We start from the raw sequence: 24,810 nt of genomic DNA, 5'->3' as shown, positions 1-24,810 counted from the left end.
TGAATCTCAGTTCATTGAGCTTTGTCTTATGTAGATATGTATAATCTGTCGGGCAACTCAATCACAAAAAAAAAATATTTCAAAACAATCAGGAAACATTTTTCGCGTGTTACCCAATCCTCGAATCCCGAGACGACTACACTTTTAACATCTCGCGTCTCGTACTGTTACAAATTCTCTCTTACACATCTATTACCCCACTGCGGATTGCGATTGGCCTGCCGACTCTGCCGTCGTTAATTAAACGAAACCTACGCTTGGAAATTGAAGAATTTACAACGGTTTTACATAAATCATTCATTTCACCTATTATGTGACTTGGCTGTTAATTAAACAAACTAATAATCGTTGGTTTAAAACAAAAGTCAAGTTAAAAATAAAGTGTTCGTAAAATAGTTCGTCATATGATATTTAGTTTTAGAGCATTCATGCATGCGTTTTAAATGAGATTTTTATAGAATAGAAAAAAATAGATCATGAGACGGGATTCGAACCTACGTCTTTCGCTTTTACTCACAGTTCATCATATTAATATTTTCTGCACGTACCTAAATGAGACGAATAATTATATCATATTCGCTACCTATGCCTTTTTGTATGACGAGCTAATACTCGTCTCTTGGAATGCATGGCTGGCAATAAGTATGCACCGTAGCAGCTAAATAAATGTATTTTACGTAATATACGTAAACATATTTTAAAAACGACCCAGACAGATTAATAGATAAAAATCACCATCTTATAATTATGTGCAAACTTACAAACTTTACCTCTATATAAATTGATAATAAGATTATACGAGGTTGGACAGACCTGCAGACACTTTATAAGTTAGAATCAACAAATATTTTAATCTATTGCCTACTTTAACTTACTCTCTTTCTAATACAAACCGGTGCATAAATTCGCCAATACATAATTGTACTACAATAACGATTTAGATTAGTTACTTTTGCGTAAAGGAGTAACAACAATCTTCATTGTATTTACCATTATATCCTACTCCTTTTAATAAATGTGTAGTACTGTATTTAATCTATAACTACACTAAAAACTTTCTTTCCTATCGCAGCAGCTTCAAATCTGTCAAACAATTAAGACATCCAAGAGTTCTCGATTCGCACGCGAACCAAATATGAATATTTAATACCACGTTCCGTGTCGCAACCGAGGTTTTTCTATGTTAATGGCGTCTAGGATCATTGTGAAATTAACAGTTTCGTCTGGCGATGCGATGTCAACACGAGTTCAAAGTTAATGGTGACCGGTTTGATGGTATTGTCTCTCCGATGGGTTTGTGTCCGATGCTGCCTATATCTATCTAAACACCTGTGTGCGTATTTTTGTATGTTGATTAGAATTCCCGTTTAAGCTTAAGCTATAATGAGTTATAAAACAGTATGCAGTCTGATTGATGGTATGGGAAAACATTTGACAGTATGGACTAGTTTCTCAGATGGGAAGCTTGTATTGAAATTGAGTCACTTAGTGTTTAAAATGGGGTAAATATCTCAATTCTATAATTTGTTGAATTTGAATTGGTATTGGTGGAAACATTGCGAAAACGACAGCAGTGTAAATAAGATGGATTTCCAAATGTATGATATTAGTACGTTCTACGACATTATTTATTTTTATGCGAATTCCAGCAACATCGGTGTTGGCCAGATCGTTTGCTGTTTGGTTTAGTTATAAATGTTTGGAGCAGAAGTAAATAATTTTCACAACGTACCTAGTTCAGATATAAATTGTATCCTCAAAATACGGTGCCTAGCGACTAGCTATCGATCGCAATGTCAAGTCAACTTCTCTCGCCCATCATGGAACCTTCTAGAACGCTGTAATTAAAGGCCGCCGCTTCACCCATAAGACACAACAAAGTTTAACTCATTATTTCGCCTAGACCCGTAAACAGCTGGCCAACCGCATAATGTGAGCACGACAACCTCGACGCGTACTAACTATTCAGATAGCGGTTGCAACACCGACGTGTGTACAAAACCAAATTCTCAATTAGCCATACAGACTGCATAGACGGCCGGCACGATGTTAAGGTGCGCGCACATAACGCTCTATCGAACCAAAAGATAGACGACAATCTTGCAATACTAACTAGCTAATAGACAAGTCAGCAGCTTCCTCGTCTGCAATGATTCGATACTCAAAGTCACCGAGGCGAACAATTTAATGTTTAATTACAAACTTCCTTCTCCAATTGGTATAGAATCAATTAGCGGACTAAGTTTTAACTGAATTCATCAACTTGAAAGTTTCGTTTCAATTTGAAGCAATTTATATTTAAATGACTTTTACGTTCAGGATATTAATTTAAAAAAACCGGCCAAGTGCGAGTCGGGCTCGCGCACAAAGGGTTCCGTAGCAGCAAATATAATAAATTACAGTTAAATCAACCTATCTCAAAAACTATAAGAGATACTTTGATCAAACCAAAAATCGTTGAAAGAGTTAATTAGCATGCATCACCTCTATTTTTTTTAGAATTTTATACCCCGTAGTTATAAAAATAGAGGGGGGGGGACATACTTTTTACGACTTTGAGAGCTGATATCTCAAAAACCGTTCACTTTAAGAAAAATGTTTTTTAGAAAACTTTATATCATTTTAAAAGACCTTTCCATTGATACCCCACACGGGTATGTACATCGAAAAAAAAAATTTCATCCCTCAGTTACATGTATGGGGGGCCCCACCCCCAATTCTTTTTTTTACTATTTAGTGTCATATTTTTGTAGCGGTTCATACAACACATATTCCCATCAAATTTCATCACTGTAGTACTTATAGTTTCCGAGTAAATCGGCTGTGACAGACGGACAGACGGACAGACGGACAGACGGACATGACGAAACTATAAGGGTTCCGTTTTTGCCATTTTGGCTACGGAACCCTAAAAATCGTCAGATTTCAGAATTTAAAGTTTAAAAAGTTAAAATTGTTTTTATGTGGAGAAAGTGAAAGCGTCAACAATGAATAACTATTAATTGCTAATGTTTCTAGTCTAAAAATAGTTTATTTCAGATAATAAAATGGACACAATAATTTATAAACAGGTCCAACCGCTACTCTCACTCGTGAAATTAATTCCAATCAAAGTCGAGCGGTTCAAAAGCAACGTTAACAATATTGAAGTGCGTCGAACAACGGCCACGCTCAAATCTGATCACACCCTCGGCTACCTCGTGCGGTCGAGTCGTAAAACTTGAAAATTCCTGCATTATTTACGCTTTGACAACTTTATGGGGGAGCAGTGTCACATAAAAATCATACAATTTATTCTAATTTTACAATGCCCGATAAAAATTTCACCGGTGGTAGAGCGATTCGGGGACGCGTGACGTCACATTACTCACGTTTTGTTTAAGAGCGGATATTATGAAATCGAGATGTGAAATTGAAGTCGATATTTCGATCAGTCATACGGCGACTCGTGTTCCATGAAAAGGTACACTTATCGCTCTCTCGTGCAAACTTGATTGACAGAATCCGTTTTCACAGTATGACGGGGAAAAGATACAATCTACGTATCGCAACAAAGGACTTCCTTCAATAGACAAGTGCCTATTATTTAATTTATAATATTCCAATAGAATCGGAAGTGAAAATTCACTTAGTTATAGTTATTAGCCAGTGTACTGTCCACCTACCCATATCCTGACATCCTCTGTAAGTTGTTAAACATAACTAACAGATATAAGATTGTTTAATATTACACAACTAGCGGTCCGCCCCGGCTTCGCCCGTGGTACATATTAACGTTTTCTCTACATAAGAACCATCCTCGTACTTCAAGGAATATAATAAAAAAAGAATTATCGAAATCGGTTCAGCCGTTCTCGAGTTATGGAATTACAACGAAAAGTGGCATTGATTTTTATATATTAGATTACATATAAACAGCGCAATCGAACCAAACATAACACATATAATATAACAATATGTACGAGAACATCGATTTCAAAACATCGTTCAATAAAAGACAAAATAAGTCGCACATAACACCCCCATTACATAAAAGACACATCAGCGATTACGCTACACACGTATCGAATTAACAGAAGCGTAAAAGCATTAAAACAAAAGGGCATCGTTTAATAAGCTTTAAAGACACGTCTCGACGTCAACAGATAAACGGTGCAACAACCTAGCCGATCCAATTACAATAAACGCGCGTTTCCACTTGGCGACGCGAACGAACAGTGTACTGCCGTGCTGTGAGCATGTGAACATCTGCCCTTATTTGTTGAGTGTATACAATAAATAACGTTCCGAATTGTTCTACCGTTTTAATGTATTAGCTTTTGCAACGTGAGGATACCCTCACTTCCTTTAATTCGGATGCCAATAACGTTCATCGATTCATGTGCACATTCTACTCTCATTCTTTCTCATTCTTAAGATCAGACATCTTTTATCTGAGTTAGGTATATAATATCGTATTGTATTTCGGTACTACTGCATCTTGACCAACGTAAAAAACTATTCTCCCCATAATTTTCAAACAATCACGATCGAACACAAAACCAATGGCACAACGAACACTAGCCACTACATCAATTAGCCCTCCAATTAATACCCGCCACAGTTCACCAACTCACGAAGGCATAAATCAAAACGCGGCATAAGTCATCGTGAAAAAAGGGATTATCCATTACGCTCTGTGCACGTACGATGCACACTCATGAATCACCACAGGTGACCCAGATATCGAGTAAGTTATTGCCTATTCACAATGTGGGTTAAAAGATCGCACGTAAGCTCCTTGCGACAATTATAAGATTGGGAACGAACGCAGCGAGTCGGAATTTGATTTATTTTTATTTTCACGCGTCCCCAAAATCCAAATACAGTGGGTACCACGGAATGAGATACGTATAACAACAATAATTATTATTGTACATACGTGATTTCGGCCTAGTCCTATAAAAGCCGTTCAATACAATAAATTGTTCCAAATTTGGAGATATTATGAAGAAATTTTGTCTTTAAATAAAAAGCGAATTGGTTTCAGCGAGACGCAATGTGCTCTCATAAACAATCGTCTTAATTACGAAAACTATTAAATCGATTATGTGTGCAATGTACAAAGACACCACTGATTTCAGCCCTTTCAATAACTTGGGTGTATTTGCATCAACCAGCATGAAGGCGCAGTATCTGTGGAATCACGGAGCGTGTCTTAAAAACATACCAAGCAAACATTAAACAGTTAAATTCATTTTTGTTAACATTTGCGAGTCTGAATAATAACTTTGGCGAGAATAAAAGAAAAATACCTACAGTACCGACCGTAGCAACCAACATGTTTCAAAAAACAATGACTTATTTCACTTTTCGCCGATAAAAATCAGCGGAAAACCAACAGAGTAGAAACGGCGCGCGGAGTTGGCAGGGACCGAAAAGTGCATTAATTTTAGATGTTTAAATTTGGTTAAAATATTAAAATGTATTCGTGCCAAACTCCGCAACGAGCCCGTGAGAGAATCATGAATATTTAGTTTCATGCATGCATCGTACATTTATAATAATTTAAAAGCATTTTGCATTTTTATTTGACTAACAACTGTAGGCCGTGACGATGCGCATGCACTTTGTATTGTCTGCTTGCGTAAAGAACGACTTAATTTTATTTTCAAATTCATATTTCCACATATGAAATGAAATATGCATATAAATGGTACCTTAACAAGATTTAATACTAAGAAGTATTTTCTTAAAACAAAATCGTGATCACGCTCGGCTAAATTACTTAAAATTTCCGTGTCGGGTTTAAAAATAATTACTAGTGAATAAATCACGGATAAAAAACCTTCCTAACTCTTATTTATTTATTTAATTGCAATTATTTAATACATTAATCTAGAATAATCGATGTCAGGGCCATAAGGAGAGACTATAGCAAGCCATTAAGGGACAAAGTACTATCTTTGTCGTACCTATATTCTTTAATAATATTATTCATTATTCGATTCTATTTGTACGAAAGTTCCTAAATTGATGGATAGACTTGCATAAAACTTAATTGTCCGACGATGGTTGAAATTCACAATGAAATTATGTCCATCTAACAATGTATAATCCCGCGGCTTAGACCCGTCCCAAGCAGATTGTATATAAATAACTACGCATCTTCGCCCGCAGTTCCCGTTCCCGTGGGATTTCCGGGACAAAACCTATCCTATTTTCAGGGGTAAAAGTAGCCTATGTCCTTTCTAGAGTATCATAATATATCTATACCAAATTTCATACAAATTGGTTCAGTAGTTAAGGCGTGATTAAGTATATTATACAGACAGAGCTACTTTCGCATTTATAATATTAGTATGGATTATTAAATAATGAATACGATGACCATGTAATTACAATTGAACACTCCATTAACATATGATGACAATTATTAATTTCAATAAATGTAACGTTACAATTACATTTACAAAGCTTTATAAATACATCTGGAATACCTTGACTGCATAGTTCCGCCCTCATTTAATAATATAATAATCTGCTAGGTCATCGATAGGTTTGCCATGAGGAGTGTTGAGAAACATTCTATAGGATAACCGTTAAGGCTTTTGCTGACTCTAGATATTGTTAGGCTTCGAACAGACTAGTTTAATATATCAATACTAATTAATTAATTATATAAAGCTGAAAAGATCGTGTGAACGTGATAATCTCGGGAACTAAGGGAATTTCAAAAAATATTTCAGAGTTATCTTCGAGTGCAACAGGTTACTACGGGCGAAGCTGGGGTTCACCATAGTAGTATAGATGTATTTTACTAAGTTTAGAGAGTTATTCTCTTCAGAGTTCAGAGTACTATAAATAAAAATATATTATGTATCGTGTGGCTTTAGACAGTTTAATGGAAAGAATTAGAACAAATTAACGCATTGCGACTTGTTTGCGAGTCGCCGAGTAGAGGCGTTGTTGCTAGGGCGAAAAGGCGTTCGATTATTTTAAAGAAAATTGCATTCAAAAGCAACAAAAATCATATTGTGATCTATTTAAAACACTTTCATGGATTTAAACCCCTTTAATATTTTAGTAAAAGGATAGAAACCTGGTGGTTGCTATTTTGTCCTTCGACCCATTAATAACCTATTTAATGCATCTACAATAATTAACAGATACATGACGCTATGCCTAATATTATCAAAAAGAGAACCTCTTTGGCTAAGTAATAATACTAGAAAGTATAAAGCATGAATCACCATAATACCTACGTGACGCTAATCCCGTAAAAGTACTCAGCTTTCTACGTCATTGTAAAAACTATCCGTAATAATTGAACCCTGGATAATCAATTGGGTTTTATATTAATTAAAATGAAAATTCTCATCAATACACCTGAACAGCTGATAAAACATGGAAATTAAACCTGCATTCAATTAATAACAAAGGAGAGATAAGCTTCGATTAGATTTTGTGCTGTAATTCATTTATTTCGCAAAAACCTATTAAATGGATTGCATTCACACGATAAAGCGATCATTTATAATCAACTAATGTATTAGAAAAATTGATAAAACTCGCACCTTAATAAGCACACTAACTCATGACAATTTTGATTTTACGATACCGGTTTAAAACTTTGTTTTCTAAAATCTAAAATCTCCATAAAAATACAGCAGTGCGTGTGCAACCTAAATTAACAAGCCGTAGGTTGGTCAAAGTCAAATCGTAGATCGCTACCACGCCGCGTTCGCAACCCAAAATTAGAAGAAAGCGTACTATGCGTAAAAAACTCCATTCCTATTTTAAGCTATAGGTACCTACACTCCAACTAGCGACCAAATCGTACGGAACAATTAGGGTTGCCAAAACTTCCATAAAAGAATACTGCCCCTCGAAAATTACAAGGCATAAGAAACAAAAAACAATATTGTGTAACACGCTTAAACAATACTCTTAATTGAAATTAATGCAATTTAAAACAGTTATTACATAAAGGTACTATTCAGGTTAAATGTACCTACAATGAGCTCTACAACATAATTGATTTATTCTAAGCAACACGTCCTTTAAGAATTATCCAGTATAATGAAGCACCCACAACAGGTACATACTAATATTCTTCTTAAAGTGCCTTCTCCTTGAGGAGGTTGGCGATCATTAGGGCTATTTCAATTTTGGAAAACGCTGTTCTGAACAATGATTTAGTGCTCTTCTCAAGCCATTGACGAAGATTTCGGAGCCATGATAACTACTAATATGGTCAGAATATTCCACTATTGCCCTATACTACATCCCTTTATGTCAAGCGCGTGGCAGCCCTACCGCACACGTCCGCCGCAGTGCGCGCGCGGCCCAAAAGTTAATTAAGAACACGTTTGCGCACTATGTAAATCATCGCTGTTGCCACGCGAGTTTCATTTCACTATTGTGCGGCGACCTTGAGCTAAGCGAAGCTTTAAGTGCGTTGCCACTGGCCCGTACATTCGGCTTGGATCATTTATTCCGCGTTGGATGTTACTACCGACTTTTAGCCCGCGAATTGCATAAGTTGAACTTGAATTACTTATTATGTTTAAAGTGAGATTACTTGATTGGCGTAAACGTTATATTTTAATTAATCTAAAAAGAACAAATGTAGAGATTCTTATCGACTCGTTTTATGACTTTTATATAGAAACCACTTTCCGAACCAGTACATTGCATGGGTACGATGATTCAAAAACGCGTCTGAAGTGATTTAGTGAAATCGGAAAATGTGTGTTTGAATAGGTGTTGCATTATTATATTATACAAACGTTTGTCAACTAACAGCACCAAGGGACTAATTCAATCCATAAAAGTTATTCTTGCAGTTTTATGAAACTTAAGCTGCGAAATCATTATTTAATTTTCATAGTCGCATCATTGTCTATCTCAATTCTCAATTGAAATTTGTTATCCTTACAATAATAAAAAAAACTTACGATCCATTCCGATGATCTCATTAACTATTCATAATGCCATTGGTTTAATCTGCAATGATCAACTTTTATAATTAATTTATGGCAATTAATCAAAGCACAGCTATAGGGGAGGCGGGGCTAAGACACGTATTTCGGCTGGTTATTAATAAATATACAAATGCATATTTTATCCGCCATACACATTTGATTTCAAATGGATGGCGATTTAAAAATTATTCCTATAAATAACATCACTTGTGAGTTATATATCTATGTTAACCACGCGATCCGAAGATTTATAAAAAAACCACTCGCCCGAACGATCTTTACTCGTGACAAGATTGACGGATAAAACTAAAATATTTTCTCATTTGGGTCGATATATCATTATTATCGTCGAGTTAATAAATTACATCGTTGCCGCTATAGCGATTTCCAACAAGCAACGTTCATTTAACGATTAAGAAAATGTAAATTGGAAGTTTACGGCATAGGAAGCTGGAGTTAATTAAAAAAATATGGATAATATTTATTTAAATTCAAAGACAAGAATGTTATTTTTTAAATAATCTCACACAGCTCAACGGGTTAGAATAGTAAAGTATTAATATTCTATTAGCATTGTAAAGAGTGGAACCATTTATGCGCCTACACGAATGTAGGCCGTGCTGTCAAAACGCGTAATAAAGTGGCTGAAATACCTGGTGCATTCAATAAGTACCTAGCCTCATCACCAGGGGGCGCTATTGTTTCAAAATAGGTTTACCACAATGTAGCTCATTCTTTTTTAAGTATATTTTTTAATTTTCATTCCAATCCCTTCATTTGTTTTAATTTGACAACCTATGGAAGCGAACGTATCGATCGGTTTTACAAAAATGGAAAAAGAGCAATATTGTTCGGTGATTTGATTCCTATTTTTGGCGGGAAAGAGCGTATCGAAATCAAAGGCCGCTTGGATGCCGTGTACGGTGACTCTTCTCCATCGATAGCCACCCTCAAGAATTGGTTCAACGAGTTTGCACGTGGCCGTACGTCGGTTTTTGATGAACCACGTCCAGGTGCACCAAAAACAGCTGCTACGGAGGAAAACATTAAAAAAATCCATGATCTCGTATTGACAAATCGCCGATTGAAGGTTCGGGAGCTAGCTGAGACTGTAGGCATTTCAGAAGGAACAGTCAATCATATTCTTCACGAGGAACTTGGCATGAGAAAGCTGTCGGCGCGATGGGTGCCGCATTTACTCACACCGGAAAACAAGCGCAACAGTGAGCCCACGTCGGAGACGTGTTTAGCGTTGTTTAAGCGGAATCCAGGGGAGTTTTTGCGTCATTTTGTGACAGTCGATGAAACCTGGATTCACTGCTACACACCAGAGACCAAGAAGCAATCAAAACAATGGATCCAGACCGGGGAACGTACTCCAAAGAAGGCGAAAACTGTAAAATCGGCCACAAAAGTTATGGCCACCATTTTCTGGGATTCACAAGGAGTTGTCTACATCGATTACCTCGAGAAGGGTAAACCAATTACAGGGCTTTACTATGCCAATTTATTGGACCGTTTCGACGCCGAATTAAAGAAAAAACGACCCCATCTGGCTAAGAAAAAGGTGCTGTTACACCACGACAACGCACTGGTTTACACGTCTGCCGTTGCCATGGCCAAATTGGTCGAATTATGCTACGAATTGCTGCTTTATCCACCGTATTCTCCAGATTTAGCCCCTGGTGACTTCTTTCTGTTTTCTAATCTGAAAAAATCCCTCGTCGGGAATAGATATGGATCAAATGAGGAGGTTATAGCTGCCACGGAGGCCTATTTTACAGAGTTTGAGAAAACATATTTTTCGGACGGGTTAAAAAAGTTGGAGCATCGCTGGACTAAGTATATCGAACTAAAAGGAGACTATGTTGAAAAATAAATTGCTACTTTTCCAAAATTTTCGTATACTTTTTCTAGGCTAAGTATTTATTGAATCGCCCTCGTATGTCCAAAATTTACGATCTTTTAATATTAAATACGGACGTGGTAACCACACGCATATAATATATCGGGTCGTTGGAGATATTTGTGAACAGGTAGTGCGGACGGACGGACAGTTGTTACGAATACCTGTGCGGATTATCTGAACCAGGAGCGATCACATATGTAATTAATTATGTTAATATGGTTTTATACACTAATCGCAAATCGATGATCCGATTTATGTAAATAGAGTTTAATCTGGATTATCGCATACAACTCTTGAATAGATTCATTAAAGACCTCATTGTTGGAAAGTATTCTATGCAGAGTAACATTTTTATTTTATGCAAACACCTATAGGTTTTCACTATACGGTACCTATTAACTATAAGCTGAATGGGTTTTATATCTATTTCTGATTCAACATTATAAGAGTTATACCTAATTGCACTAAAATCAAAAGCAACATAATTTTCTATGGTATCTCACGCATCTGACGTAGCAGTGGCGGTACGTTCATACAAGCCGAAAAGCCCGGCTTGCCTAAGGAATTCGCTACGAGACAGGAAAATACCCAAATTCACTTTTGAATATTCGCGCGCAACGAGCAATTCAAAATTTGCTCCGAAATTCAATGAAAACTCACCAACAAACAATGTCAAATTCGAGTCAAACTTTTTAATTTCATCCTTCTTGCTATCTACATAAAGTCGTACTTTGTATAAACAGTGCGGTGTCCTTCTTGAGTGACATATAGTTCTCTCGCTTGCACTCGTGGGCTTTTACCGGGCTTTGCGCTTATCTCTTCTAACGTATGAAATTTCGTTGAAGTAACTACATACCTATCTATAGAATTCTATAGCAATTTATATGGCCAACAAAGCCGGGCTTTAACAGTGTGAAGATAGTTACGATTGCGCGTCGCGCGAACGAACGTCGTGAATATTATTGTTAGTATGGTTTAGCGGGTGATTATACCGGTGTAATTTAGGTTAAGTTTTTAGAATTTTGTGATAAAATAAGTGTCGCGACACAGATTGTATTGTAAATTGTGATGGTTTGCTTTGTGCTCAGCGGGGAAAGGTAAAATCATTAAACTTTACTGTAAAACAACGATTAATTTCTTCATCAAAACCAACTCCCGATTTGTGCAGTAAGTAACATAAACCAAATTTTAATTGTAATGTTTACGAATTAATCGATTTCATGAATGAGAATTGGTTAGAAGAAGCCTTCTGATGAAACTTGCACATATTTTGGTATTTACGATTCTTGCTAGTTGTTCTTCCACGGAGCGTGCTTTCTCAGCGTTAAATCGAATTCATAGGGTACGTATTTAAGAAATACACAAGGCCAAGAACGTCTTTCTGAATTAACAATGACTGTCATTGAGAAAGAGCTGTTAATTGAATTAAAACAATCACCTAAGTACCTACTTCTATTCCGATGTTATAAAATATTTCCTTCAGAAAGATCGGCGTTTTGAATTAGAATATAAATGATCTGTACAATTTTATAATATAATGTCATACAGTTTTATATAATTTATAGATATAGATTTTAATATGATTGTAATGGTATACGTTTGACTCAACTGTTTGCGGGCGCGCGTGAAGATTTAGAAGATTTGATTCGGTATGTTCACATTTTTTATAAGTTTTATAACGAACATAGGTAGGTACCTACTTAGTAACACAGTGTATACCTAATTCAAGAAAAGGGTACCCAGCAAACACTTCGAAAAATTTGGGCTTGCCCAGTCCTAACACCCTAGGCACGCCACTGTGACGTAGATATAACATCGCGCTGCACGCACTCATGACTGAATAGTCCATTGAAAAGTTACATTTGGGGATGCATTTTTTAGAGGACGCAATTTTATTTTTTTGATGTGTAGGGGGGTCAGTGTGAAGCTATCACTATCACCAAGTTTGTGGGGTCGCCACCCTAGTCCCACGGCCGCCATCTTGAAAATAGCGGAAGATATGGTTTTTACGATATATCTCTTAAAATATTTGTCTGATAAAAAAAAATGTTAGCATTATTTGTTGCAAATTAAATTCTCTACAACTATAGTCCAGTAACTTTTTGTCGTAGAACTATGAATAAAAAAGTTATAAGCGAAAATGTTCAGAAATTAGAGCTATTTAAATAAACTAATTTAAATTGACCTACCCTACACATCCAAAAAATAAAATTGCGTCCTCTAAAAAACGCAAGGTTAGGCCTAAAAAATGTAACATTTCAATGGACTAGAATAAAAAGAAAAAGAAAAACTACAAATTGGTAATCGCGGCGACTCTTAGTAGGTATATACGTACACTGTTAGAATATTTATCCTATCTTGCTTTATGCTAATCAATTGATCGATAGTGTGATACTGTCGAACTAAGTCCAACATTGCATATTGCATTATTTGCATTGCATATTGCCAACCCAATTAAACGTGATATATCCTGTCCGACATCCACGACGGCCGCCGACTGCCGAGGAGCGAAGAGCAACTTGCGAATAACGTCATACAGAAGTTGCGTCGACGTCACGGCCTTGCCACGCCTTCGCCTCGCTATCGCCAAGGGCGCGTGACGCAAGGCCACCGTGGCGAGTTGCCACCGCGGATTGACGCTGAAGAATACCATTACTAAAATAAATTACGCACAATATGTAGGTGACATTTAATTGAAAAACTTCCAATTTCACTACAGTACAATATCTCGCGAGAAATTCCAACTGGTTAACATTGTAAAGCGGCCTTGTTATGAGGCTGTGTGCACGGGCGACGCGAGATTCTTGCGAAGTTGCGAACATTCAGCGGGCCAAAGGTAAAACACAATTGTAACATAAACTTGATGATTCGCGAAAGTGACGTCACACCCCGGACACTCCATACAAAATTATAGTTTTGACAGTCACACTGTAGAGACTGCAAATGTGTGTGTAAACTCTTTATGGTTGGCACATTTGTGACTAGCGTAAAAAAAAATTCGCGTTTTTCTGATGAAATACATCCGTAAACAGCACAATATCTAACCATTTTCTACGAAATACGATAATCACAAATCCAAAATAATAAAATTGCTTTAAGTCAATTTGATTAATGTTGTCAATCTTCGTTGCGTTTCGTCTAAAGACGTCGTTGGTATCGTCCTTGCGGGGAAATGGGTACCATAACATGTCTGATCGTGCGGGGTGAGGTAAGTGTTTAATTTTGGCGGGAGGCGGAGAGTGTCCGTTCTGTAGCGTTTAGCTACTATTATGTATTCTGTGGTGACGTCTAACATAATTACTTATATGTTTATTGCTTTCAGACTTCTCTCATAACTCACACGCCCCAAAGGGACGTTCTGTTCTTTAACTCAATTTCGTAATAAAATACAAAGCACACAAAAAATATAAGTAACGAAGTAATGTATTATTTATATTATGAACGAGATGCTTGGTATCGCACTTTCTTCACACACCCGTGCGATTAATGAAATAAATAATAAATAATGAAATAAAAAAGGAGGCCCAATATGGATATTATTTGAATTTTTACATATTTTCGTAGAATTTTTTAAAAACAAACTTAACTAACTAGTAACTAGTTACTACAATTTTTAAAACAACCAGAATACTTCGAACTTCGTATATAACATTATTAATAGAGATTAGAGATGCGCCGAATACCGAATACATATTCGGTATTCGGCATATTCGGCATCTTTTTCACTATTCGTATTCGGCCGAATTATTCGGTTTAGGTGCCGAATATATTCGGTATGAGTATTTCTACTTTCTTGGCTATAGAACTAAATACATAACTTCATATTATGAATGATTTATGTCATACTATACACAAGTCAAAGAAATCCTATGATTTATGAAGAATGTTTGAACCTAAGGTATACAGGGTGTAATCGTTAAGTGTGCACAGGCGATTATTCCGTAACTATAACAGATATCAAAAAACCTTAAACTGATATTGAAAGTACTATACCTAATGAGTAAAATGACAATAAAAATTTTTTTTTAATAAAACGAGAAATATCCAAAAATGTTACATGAAACTTTTAACTCATAATTCAATATGAGTTAAAAGTTTTTTGATATCTGTAATAGTTACGGAATAATCGCTGTGCACACTTAACGATTTCACCCTGTATAAAATAAAACGATCATTACATTTCAAACGAACGTTTATTTTGTAAATTTACATCAACATAATTTAATCATGTTTATTATTAGAACTTAGTCAGTATTTAATATTTATAATACTTTAAATCCTGAAGTCTGAAGACAATGCTTTTAGTCCCAATAGAAAATGACATTACGTCCGCTCATATTGCAAACACTAACTTAAAGTAAAAATATAAAATTTTTAAACAATTTAAAAATTTTAATATTTTGGGCGAAGTTTCAACACAACTGAGACGGCACGGAGTGCGCGGGCGATATACGCGGGTGGCGGGCGGTGAGGTAAGGCTCCGAGCTCCGCTCCGCTCGCCACCGAGCCGGCAGCTACTTGCGACCCGTTAGGCCCGGTTTACGCATCAAAACACGTCAAAACATTGAACCGAATAATTCGGCCGAATATTCGGTTCGGTAAGGTTCTAACCGAATAGTATTCGGTATTCGGTTATTCGGTGAAACCACTATTCGGCGCATCTCTAATTATTAACCTGAAACGTACCTACACTTTGAATAGCCCTCATATTTTGAAATGAAAAGCCAAACACGACACCACGCTCGCGAAACTTATTAGCAGGCATCTCGATTACAATATCTGGTTTGGTGATTACCGAGCATCAGCACTGCGCAAATACCTAGATCTAATGTCTACACGTGCAGTAGTTCCCCTATATGCTAATATCTACATGACCTTGAACGAAACTAAGTATCGGTACTTTATTTAAAGCTCAATCATGCGGCGACCGCGCAATGTAAAGTTACGTGTGATTGCGTGACTGTTGCATTACCTATAGAAAAATAAAAACATCGCTAAATATTGCGAGAGCCATTTTTCACGGCTAGAGAAAGAGCCCGCAAAAATATGTATAGGTATATTTTTTTCGGGGTTTCTGCTTTTGACATTGTAAATGCGAACAGCCATAGCAAGAGGAAAGACAGGAGGAATTAATAAGAAACGTCGTCATTATTTTTTTTAATTTTGCAGTATTATTGTTGTTTCAAAATTCAAACATTTAATCTTAAAATTACAATGCCCCGATGGCATAGGTATTTAGCTATCAATGGCCATATTTATAAAATCTATGAATGTGGTTTATTGATTCGAAGAACTTAGCTACCGATTTAGATTCATAAGTTTTATTTTCGTGTATTGCTCGGAAATTCACTAGTTTATCTGCTATTCACCATAAAGACAATCAAAGAGCTACATACATGCTAATATACATGTTTATTCACTAAAAAGACATAATATTTTATAGTATTAATGTAGCCCTCCATATACTGCATTCAAATAAAATATCCAGATACGCACGGAATATTATAATTGAATCAAAGATAAAGATCGTAATTACTTATTCGAGTTATTAATTGATATTTAATGAGACTACAAACAGTTAATGAAGCGCCTTCGTAATATTGCATGTACCTAAAATTGTGGCCTAAAGACGGTCAGTATTTCTATATCCTTCCTCAAACAACACATTAAAGAACTGCCACTTAATGTTCAATTAATTACTATTTGCTAATCTAATTACCAATAATGATTAAGTATTTCATATCAACTTAAGTTATCCTTATCAAACTAACGCGAGAAATTAAATTTCGTTTTTATTTCCAATTCTGAAAATATTCAACTAAGCCGTCACTACTCGTCTGGTCTATCTCATAACATATTCAAGTCCACAACGATTAACCTCTGTACATTAGCTGCTACCGTATCCAAACATTCCAAAACGGGCAGTAAGATTTTCACGATTGCCATTTTAGTATTGGCCATAAGCATAGAACAATGTTCATACCAAAACTCTGCGCTAGCACGTACCGACGCGGCTACCGACGGACGGACAAAAGAACGCATGTCAATAACATCGCACCGATAAGGCTGGGTAATTAAAAATTCATTTCAGATTATAAAAGTCGGTCAAGCGTGAGTTGCAATCCAACAGCGAAATTAGACGTTTCGTACGGTTTGTCAATTTCAAGGTACGTATCGCTATGTATGTATGTCTGGTATGATAATAGAATTCATACGAGTTCGCATAAATTAGTAATAATTACCATTAATTGAGATTAAAATAGTTAAGGAAAATAGATGGTTTGAGTGAATGATTATTTACTTAACCATGTCAATCTTTGTTTTTATAATATGTCGGTAGGAACTAGGGAAATTCATGATGCAATTTCTAAACAATAAAAATCTTCAGATATGAAAATATATTAGGTATGAAGAATAACGTTTATTTTATAATTCATAACATACCCAAATGTAATGTGTATTATCTCATGTGCTAAAAACGATAAGACAAAGATAGCTTTAGTCAAAATTGGAACTGAATAATTATAAAAAGGTATTTTACAACCCAGCTGAATGTCTACGCTTTCTTCCTATGTAATTTTGAAAAAAAATAGGTAATAATATGCCATCGAAAAGCTTCCTCAAAAATCGACATCATGTCGCAACATCGCAACTTTTAATGCAAAAAACAACCAATTTTTTCGTCACCCGCAATTTCCGCAATAAATTAACATTTAATAATCATTATCGATATGATAACTATTAAATCCCATCTGAGTAACGGGTGAACGACCCCTGCAGGCGCTGATAAATCGTCATTGCATTTTGTGTGGCGTTCGCGCGAAACTCACTTCCTATGGACAATTTAAATGACTATTTAATTAGTATTATTCTATGTAATTACTAAAATAAATACATAATACATTATGTTATAGGAAAGGTCATCTCCTGTGTATTTCGGAGTGTTCCATCGAAACATGATTGACTTATTTTTTTTTGCTTATTAACTTTGAAAAATTGTTAGAGCTAGTCAGTAGTCAAAAGATTGGAGCATTAAGCTGATAAGCTATATAATTTATATTAATAAACATATACCTAACTTTTAAACATAGTTAAAATTCGGCTTCATTTGTGTGCCTTTTTAAATATTGAAGTATGACGAAATAAAGCTTTTAAAAACGAAATATAGCGTTGGAAAACATTTAATTTATTCAATATTTCGAAATTATTGCACTTTTTCTCCAATATTACTGAAATAAATCCCAAGATAATGTCGTCATAACGAAGTTAAATTATTATAAGTGTCGTGCATTTCGATCGACGCTCGAAACAACAAAGTTGCATCATAGTTTGGTGGGATTTTCACTTGATTAATTGTTGCAATAAAAAACTATCATATTTTATGTACTAGTGAATGTACATTTTTGGAATTATCATAGGAAATGAGACAAGATATATTTTCTCTTATTAATAAAAATCCTCCAGGCATCATTATTTGATTCAGAAGCCAGATAAAAAGTCTTACTTATTAATCTATACTAATATTATAAAGCTGAAGAGTTTGTTTGTTTGTTTGTTTGTTTGTTTGTTTGTTTGAACGCGCTAATCTCGGGAACTACTGGGCCGATTTGAAAAATTCTTTCGGTGTTAGATAGCTCATTTATCGAGGAAGGCTATAGGCTATATATCATCACGCTACGACCAACGGGACGGGAGCCACGGGGGTGAAACCGCGCGGAGCAGCTAGTTATTATATATGTAGAGACTAGAGAGGATTTAGATAATTGTATGCAATTATAGTGGAGGCTGGGATGTTAGATTGTAGATGAATGATGATCGAATTTTTGGATATTCAAAATTTCACACCAAGATCAAACTATTTGATAAAAAAACATACTTTGATTATTAACACTTCATTTCATATTAGATTTTTGATTGATATTTCATTTTCCATGAAGCTTATGCTATCTATGGTGCAGTACCACAACAAAGGAAGCACAAATAACAATGCTTCTGGATTAGTAAAGATACATTTCATAGAGATAATTTGGATTAAGATTGTGTATGCCATCCATACTAACGTAATATCTATACTAATATTATAAAGAGGAAAGGTTTGTATGTATGTATAGGTTTTCGCGCATAAACTACTGGACCGATTTTGATGAAATTTGGCACAGATAATCTTTAGACCCTGAGAAAGAACATAGGCTACCTTTTATTGCAATATATGTACCACGGGCGAGGCCGGGGCGGACCACTAGTATTCTATACATATAATAAATATGATGTAACATGATACATAGTAACTATCTGCCTGTTTCATTTTTACACTTGATTGAATGCTATTATGAAATTGTATACAGCACCAAGAAACAACAAACATATAGAAAACTATTTGTTAAGAAAAATTATATCCAATGAGATAAAATAAAGGATAATATTATGTGTCACGATAATAAATATTCAGTGTAGTTAATGGTGTTAAGCATATTGTATTTAAATAGAATAAGCACTCACCAAAAACTTGCACAGGCGATTTCACTTTTGAGTGTACATACCATTTTTTTTATTTTTCAAGCCACAATATTGAGTGAAGGTGCTGTTCAGCAGATAAGCATGTATGGGGATGTATGTTAGTCATTCACACTAAGGCAGATTAGTTGTACCAAATCCCTACTAATATTATAAATGCGAAAGTAACTCTGTCTGTGTGTCTGTTACTCAATCACGCCTAAACTACTGAACCAATTTGCATGAAATTTGGTATGGAGATATTTTGATACCCGAGAAAGGACATAGGCTAGCTTTTATTGCGAAATATGTACCACGGGCGAAGCCGGGGCGGACTGCTAGTATTTTATAATACAAGAGATTGTTGATAGCCTAGATGAGCACATAAGCTTCTAATCATCATCATCAGCCCATATACATTCCCACTGCTGGGACACGGGCCTCCTATGAGGGTACAGGACAAGCTTCTTATAAATACTTTATCTTTTAACATACACAATTTGTATGATACAAACACAACCTTGAAAACAAAGTTCAAAATCATATTAAATCACACTTTTAATGATCAAGATTATTAATAAAACCAAACTTGAAATAGAATATGTAAGCATGAATATACCATAGCAACATAGATAAGATAATAATCTATAAAAGATTTCTAGTCGAAACACCCTTTCATAAAACATGTAGTCAAGTGTCAAGATAGTGCGAACATAGAAAGATTTATAATTACTTGGCCAATATACACATACTAGCTGTGCCACGTGGTATTACTCACGAATGAAAACAACAGGCCATCTGCCTTTAAGAATTTCTAAAGCACTGCCAAGTATCATCAAAATTGGTTCAGTTGTTTATATGTAAATACTTACACACATTCATTCATCCTCACAAGCTTACATGTTTATAAAATTAATGTATGTAGTAGATTTTTTTCTGTTTGTCTGTTGACAATGTTATTTCTATCTTTGGTTACTATTTAGTTAGTGGAAACCCAGGTGAAGAGGAGGTACTTTAAGTAGCCTGATTCCTTTATATTTTCTAATATTAACTGCTATGTCACAGAGATGCATTTGGCTTCAATATAATTTTAACGTACAAGGAGCTCACTTAAAACATACCAATGTTCACTCATTAATAGATAGAATGAACCATTTAACGGATTACATGCTTAAATGGAAAATTCATGAGTTTGCCTAGCTTTGAGTTTCCAAACCATTACCCTTACTATTTGGTTTATGTGTACATGTTTTATAAGCTAAATTTTGAAATTAAGAACACAAAGGTTCTGGTTTACACTATTTACCTAAAACAAAACTATTGTAATTTGATTAAAGTAAGGAGTTAGCACTTCCTCATATTGTTGTTATCAAGGATCATGTATGATTAAACTACGAAACAACTAAAATTAACAACTCAAAAAATAGAATTGTTACTTTCTGTAGAACACTGTAATTAACAATGGTCTACTGAGTATTATATATTTGTTAAAAGCAAAGTAGAATAGACATGGCAAACCTTTTTGTTACTTAAATTGAAACCTAATATACAATTGGACATGATAATACAGTAAGGAATTAATTTTATAAATATGTATTGATATTTTTAAATTATAGGTTAGCATATTTTTAGAATATGCAGGTTAAACATTGTAATCAGAAGAAAGGTTCATACAAATTATATTGATATTAACAAATGTAAACTATTAAATTGATGATTAGGCAAATGACATGATTAATTACATATGTAGTGATAGTAATAAAAACTGTACACTTGAAATTAAAATAATTGAGCACTATCAGTCCCAAAATACAATATCTAGTTTGACCTATTTTTCAGTAGACTGTAACTGAGACATAAATGATATGTTCCATTTGAATAATAATAGCACAATTTACTTAGAAAACTCATAAAACAACCATAAAGTTTGCAGTGACTTATATGAGAGGGAAAGTTTCAAGTGATTAGAAATTACTTTCTGTACACTATAATCTAACACTGATTGCCACAAATTTTACACAGAAACAACAGAAAAACTCAATTATAGTTATCTTTAGCCCCACAATGATTATCAGATAGTTTTTAAGTGCTATATATACATCCTATGTACACAAGATATAGGTTGTCTTGTTGCTATGCAAGATATCAGTCAACTACACATCTATATGCATGTATATAGAGTGAGTTAAATTCAAACTATTAGCTTTTGGTATGTTTTTACATACTCGTTTTGACATAACGAACACTTTATGCCTCGATTTTTCGTAATATTATATCCTTACGAATGCTTTAACGATTTGGTTAGCTTCGTAAACACAAGTGAAACGATTTCGGAGCAACATATCACCATTTATAACCTCAAATAGCCTAAATTGATGGTACAATAGTGAGTTATAGGTTATAGTGTTGTCCTTGAGTGTGACGATCCTAGCAGGTTTAGGTACTTATAGTTATCTATGAAATCCAGTTAAGGGATAAAAAGTGGACTCACCTCTCGTCAGAACTATTTCCACACACACACACATACGTTTACACTTGGAAAAAGGATACATGCTAAGTCCAAGTTGAAGCCGTCTTTCACGTATCGTTTTCGGCGCCTGCTCACCATGTTTTTGATAGGGTTTGTCATTTTGATATTGGAGATGGAGTTGGCCATGGCTCGCAGGTTGATGCACCGCGGTAGCAACTCTGCCGCCGCGCCCTTCGCGGAGCCTGCCGCGCCCCAACGCTTCTCCGGAGCCTTTCGCTCACGGCGCCGGCAGCTCACACATATACCCATAAACCCTCCGCGGAGCGCGAGCGAGCACTGCACCCGCGGGATCAGCTCGCGTCCGCCATGCCTCCCGCGCGCTCTGCACAGCCTCGCCGGTCCAGCAGCCGTCAGCCCGTCACTCCACACTGCACCGAGGCCACAAGAACGCACCACTCACACATATAGCATACACGCCCGCCACTGTTCGCACGCACCACAGAGTACTTTTATATATATTGCACGCACTGTCGCTACGCGAGCGATACCTGAATTTATCTCGCACGAATGGCGTCCATCCTGCGTTCACACTAGATCCTAGAGCACGACCGACGAGAAACAGTTGCACAAGAAAGAAAGATGGTTATGAATTGATGGCTGAAAGTCTAAACGCCCTCTCATTCGCTCTCGAAGCTATCGCGTCAGTTGGAGAGAGATAAAACACAACCTTAATTTCTAGCAGTGGCTACTGGCTAGCTAGCTCTCTTTGTTCTACTACTGTTTACGATTTCATCCGCAAGATGTCACATGGATAGAACGATTTTAGCGCGAATATTCAAATTTAAACTCTTTCTAAGTGTAGTTAATCGCAAATAACCAAAATAAGACATTTGCGATTGAATGGAGTTGTATAATATGTATTAATTAATTTAAAAATTAACTTTATCCAATGTTCAATTTCATTATTACGTTGTTAGAAATCGTAGCAGAATAAATTTTTGCTGTTGATTACAAACTAACATCATAGATGACGCTGTACTCAATTACAAAAAGGTGCGTTCACTTTACAACTATTGATAGACAAAAGTACGTTCAATATAAATCCACCGCAAAGGATATTATTGATTACATAATATATTAATTTTAATAAATTAAGGAATAGCTCATTTACTTTCTTGTTTCGAACAAAAGTTGCAAATATTTTATCATTTTATTTTTCGTTTGTCATAACTGATGTTTTGTCTATGATCCACTAAACATGCACAACCAGCACACAGTGCACAACCCACAGGCACAACCACATGCAAAACTGTGCAACTCAACATTGGCGGAGTATTTGAAAAGTATTTGAATTTGATTTGAGTGATCAGGCAATATGATCAAAAAATTAGATTAAAATTTTCTGGGCACAAATAAAATGAGTAATTTTATTTTATTTTAATAAAAATATTCATGTATCAGGGTCAATATGGCTCATTTCTTATTTAATCTCAATGCGAGTTTGAGTTGGATATAATAATAAACATGTTTGTTTGTTTAAACGCGCTAAGCCCAGGACCTATTGGACTGATTTAAAAAAATCCTTCACATTCGGATAAATAATATAATGTACGTGATTCTTGAGTGGTATTAGTCTTGTAGTTCTTGAGTAGTTGCTGTATTATAAAAAGGTACCACTGGCGAAGCGCTGGTATAGAAGAAAGTCCCTGTTAGTACATAGCTAAACGAATTTTAATGATTTTTGAATTCTTCGATTAGTCTCTGCCTTGATTAAACATTTTGTTAGAGATAAATAAGTATATTTGGCTTTGTCCTAAGCTTTATAACATCTAAACGATACTACAGTCTAGCCACAGATAATATACTAGTGTAGCAAATATTTGATCATTGATAACGGACTAAAATGCTATCTTTGGACGTGTGTGTTTGTGTTCTATTATGGCACAGTAGATTATGGCTTGATCAAGAAGCTTATATCTAATACACTGGAGATTTCGGTATGAACATTGACGTGTAACAAGAAAATATTGCCCAGTTCATGTTTTTTATCACTTTCACACCTAACTTGGTATTGCCACTGTTAATACGAAGTTTTCCCAAGGCTACTATGTATGCTGTAATATTCTGTGCAAAAGGTTAGTTTTTGTACATGAGTTTGTTGATAAATTGCCAACAACGTTATTCAGAAGCATTGTTGGATGAGACAATTATTATTTATGCTAAATAAACTAAGTATCTGAACCAATTATTAAAAAGCGATACTCCCTGATTATGGGTAGTCACCATAATAAAATTGTAGCAACTCTCACTTTGTCAATATGGCATGTGTGTCAAAAAAATTGCGTCGCTTCGAATATTTAAGTTAATATTGTTGCTTATTTAATGAATATTTTCCGAATATAAAGAATGCATTGTATTGTGCAAAATTGCAGAAGTGTTTGGACACCAAATTCTGGCATAGAATTTCACAGGCAAGTGTATATTTACGTTATTTACAATATTCCTCAATACTCCTGCATTTACCTGTTTAGAATCATTTCAATGGCAAAAATTGTCTAATTTAGCATCATTTTAGTAAGCAGTCATGTTAAATTTGTTATTTCCCTAATACTTTATCATTTTTCAACAAGTTTTCAATAAACAGATTTAACAAGTAAGGTAACCATGATGACGAGTTTTTATGGATAACGAAGAGAATATATTGTAATAACAATATTATGATGAAAATTTAGAACACCATTTTAAAGATTGTTACTAGTAATGAAACAACACATGACATCGGTATTGCACTCACATGTAGTTATAAGATTGTTCGTTTTTACATTGAAATTTATACTTTTTTAACTTACCTCATATTTTTTTGTTTTACGTATTTCAGCTTTCCAAAAAGTAAAATAAAAAGAAATATATGTGCCCATCAAGGTTACTGAGGATTACGACCCAGAAAAAAATACCTTTTGAAAAATAAACTT

At 35.2% G+C, this 24,810-nt stretch overlaps 1 protein-coding gene across 2 annotated transcripts in view; it reads right to left on the bottom strand.

Moving 5' to 3' along the window:
* The window catches only part of LOC123697674 (phosphatidylinositol 3,4,5-trisphosphate 3-phosphatase and dual-specificity protein phosphatase PTEN), a 54,643-nt gene extending 32,314 nt beyond the window's left edge, over positions 1-22,329 (bottom strand). For both annotated transcript variants that reach the window (XM_045644186.1, XM_045644187.1), the window contains exon 1: positions 21,919-22,329. In XM_045644186.1, coding sequence (XP_045500142.1) covers positions 21,919-22,147 — 229 coding nt within the window. In that variant the 5' untranslated portion in view covers positions 22,148-22,329. The remainder of the gene's footprint in view (positions 1-21,918) is intronic.
* Positions 22,330-24,810: the final 2,481 nt, after the last annotated feature.

Source organism: Colias croceus, chromosome 15 (genome assembly GCF_905220415.1).
Source record: "Colias croceus chromosome 15, ilColCroc2.1".
NCBI classification, from domain to species: Eukaryota; Metazoa; Arthropoda; class Insecta; order Lepidoptera; family Pieridae; genus Colias; species Colias croceus.
Note: the sequence above shows the minus strand (reverse complement) of the source record. Positions and strands in the feature narration are given on the sequence as shown.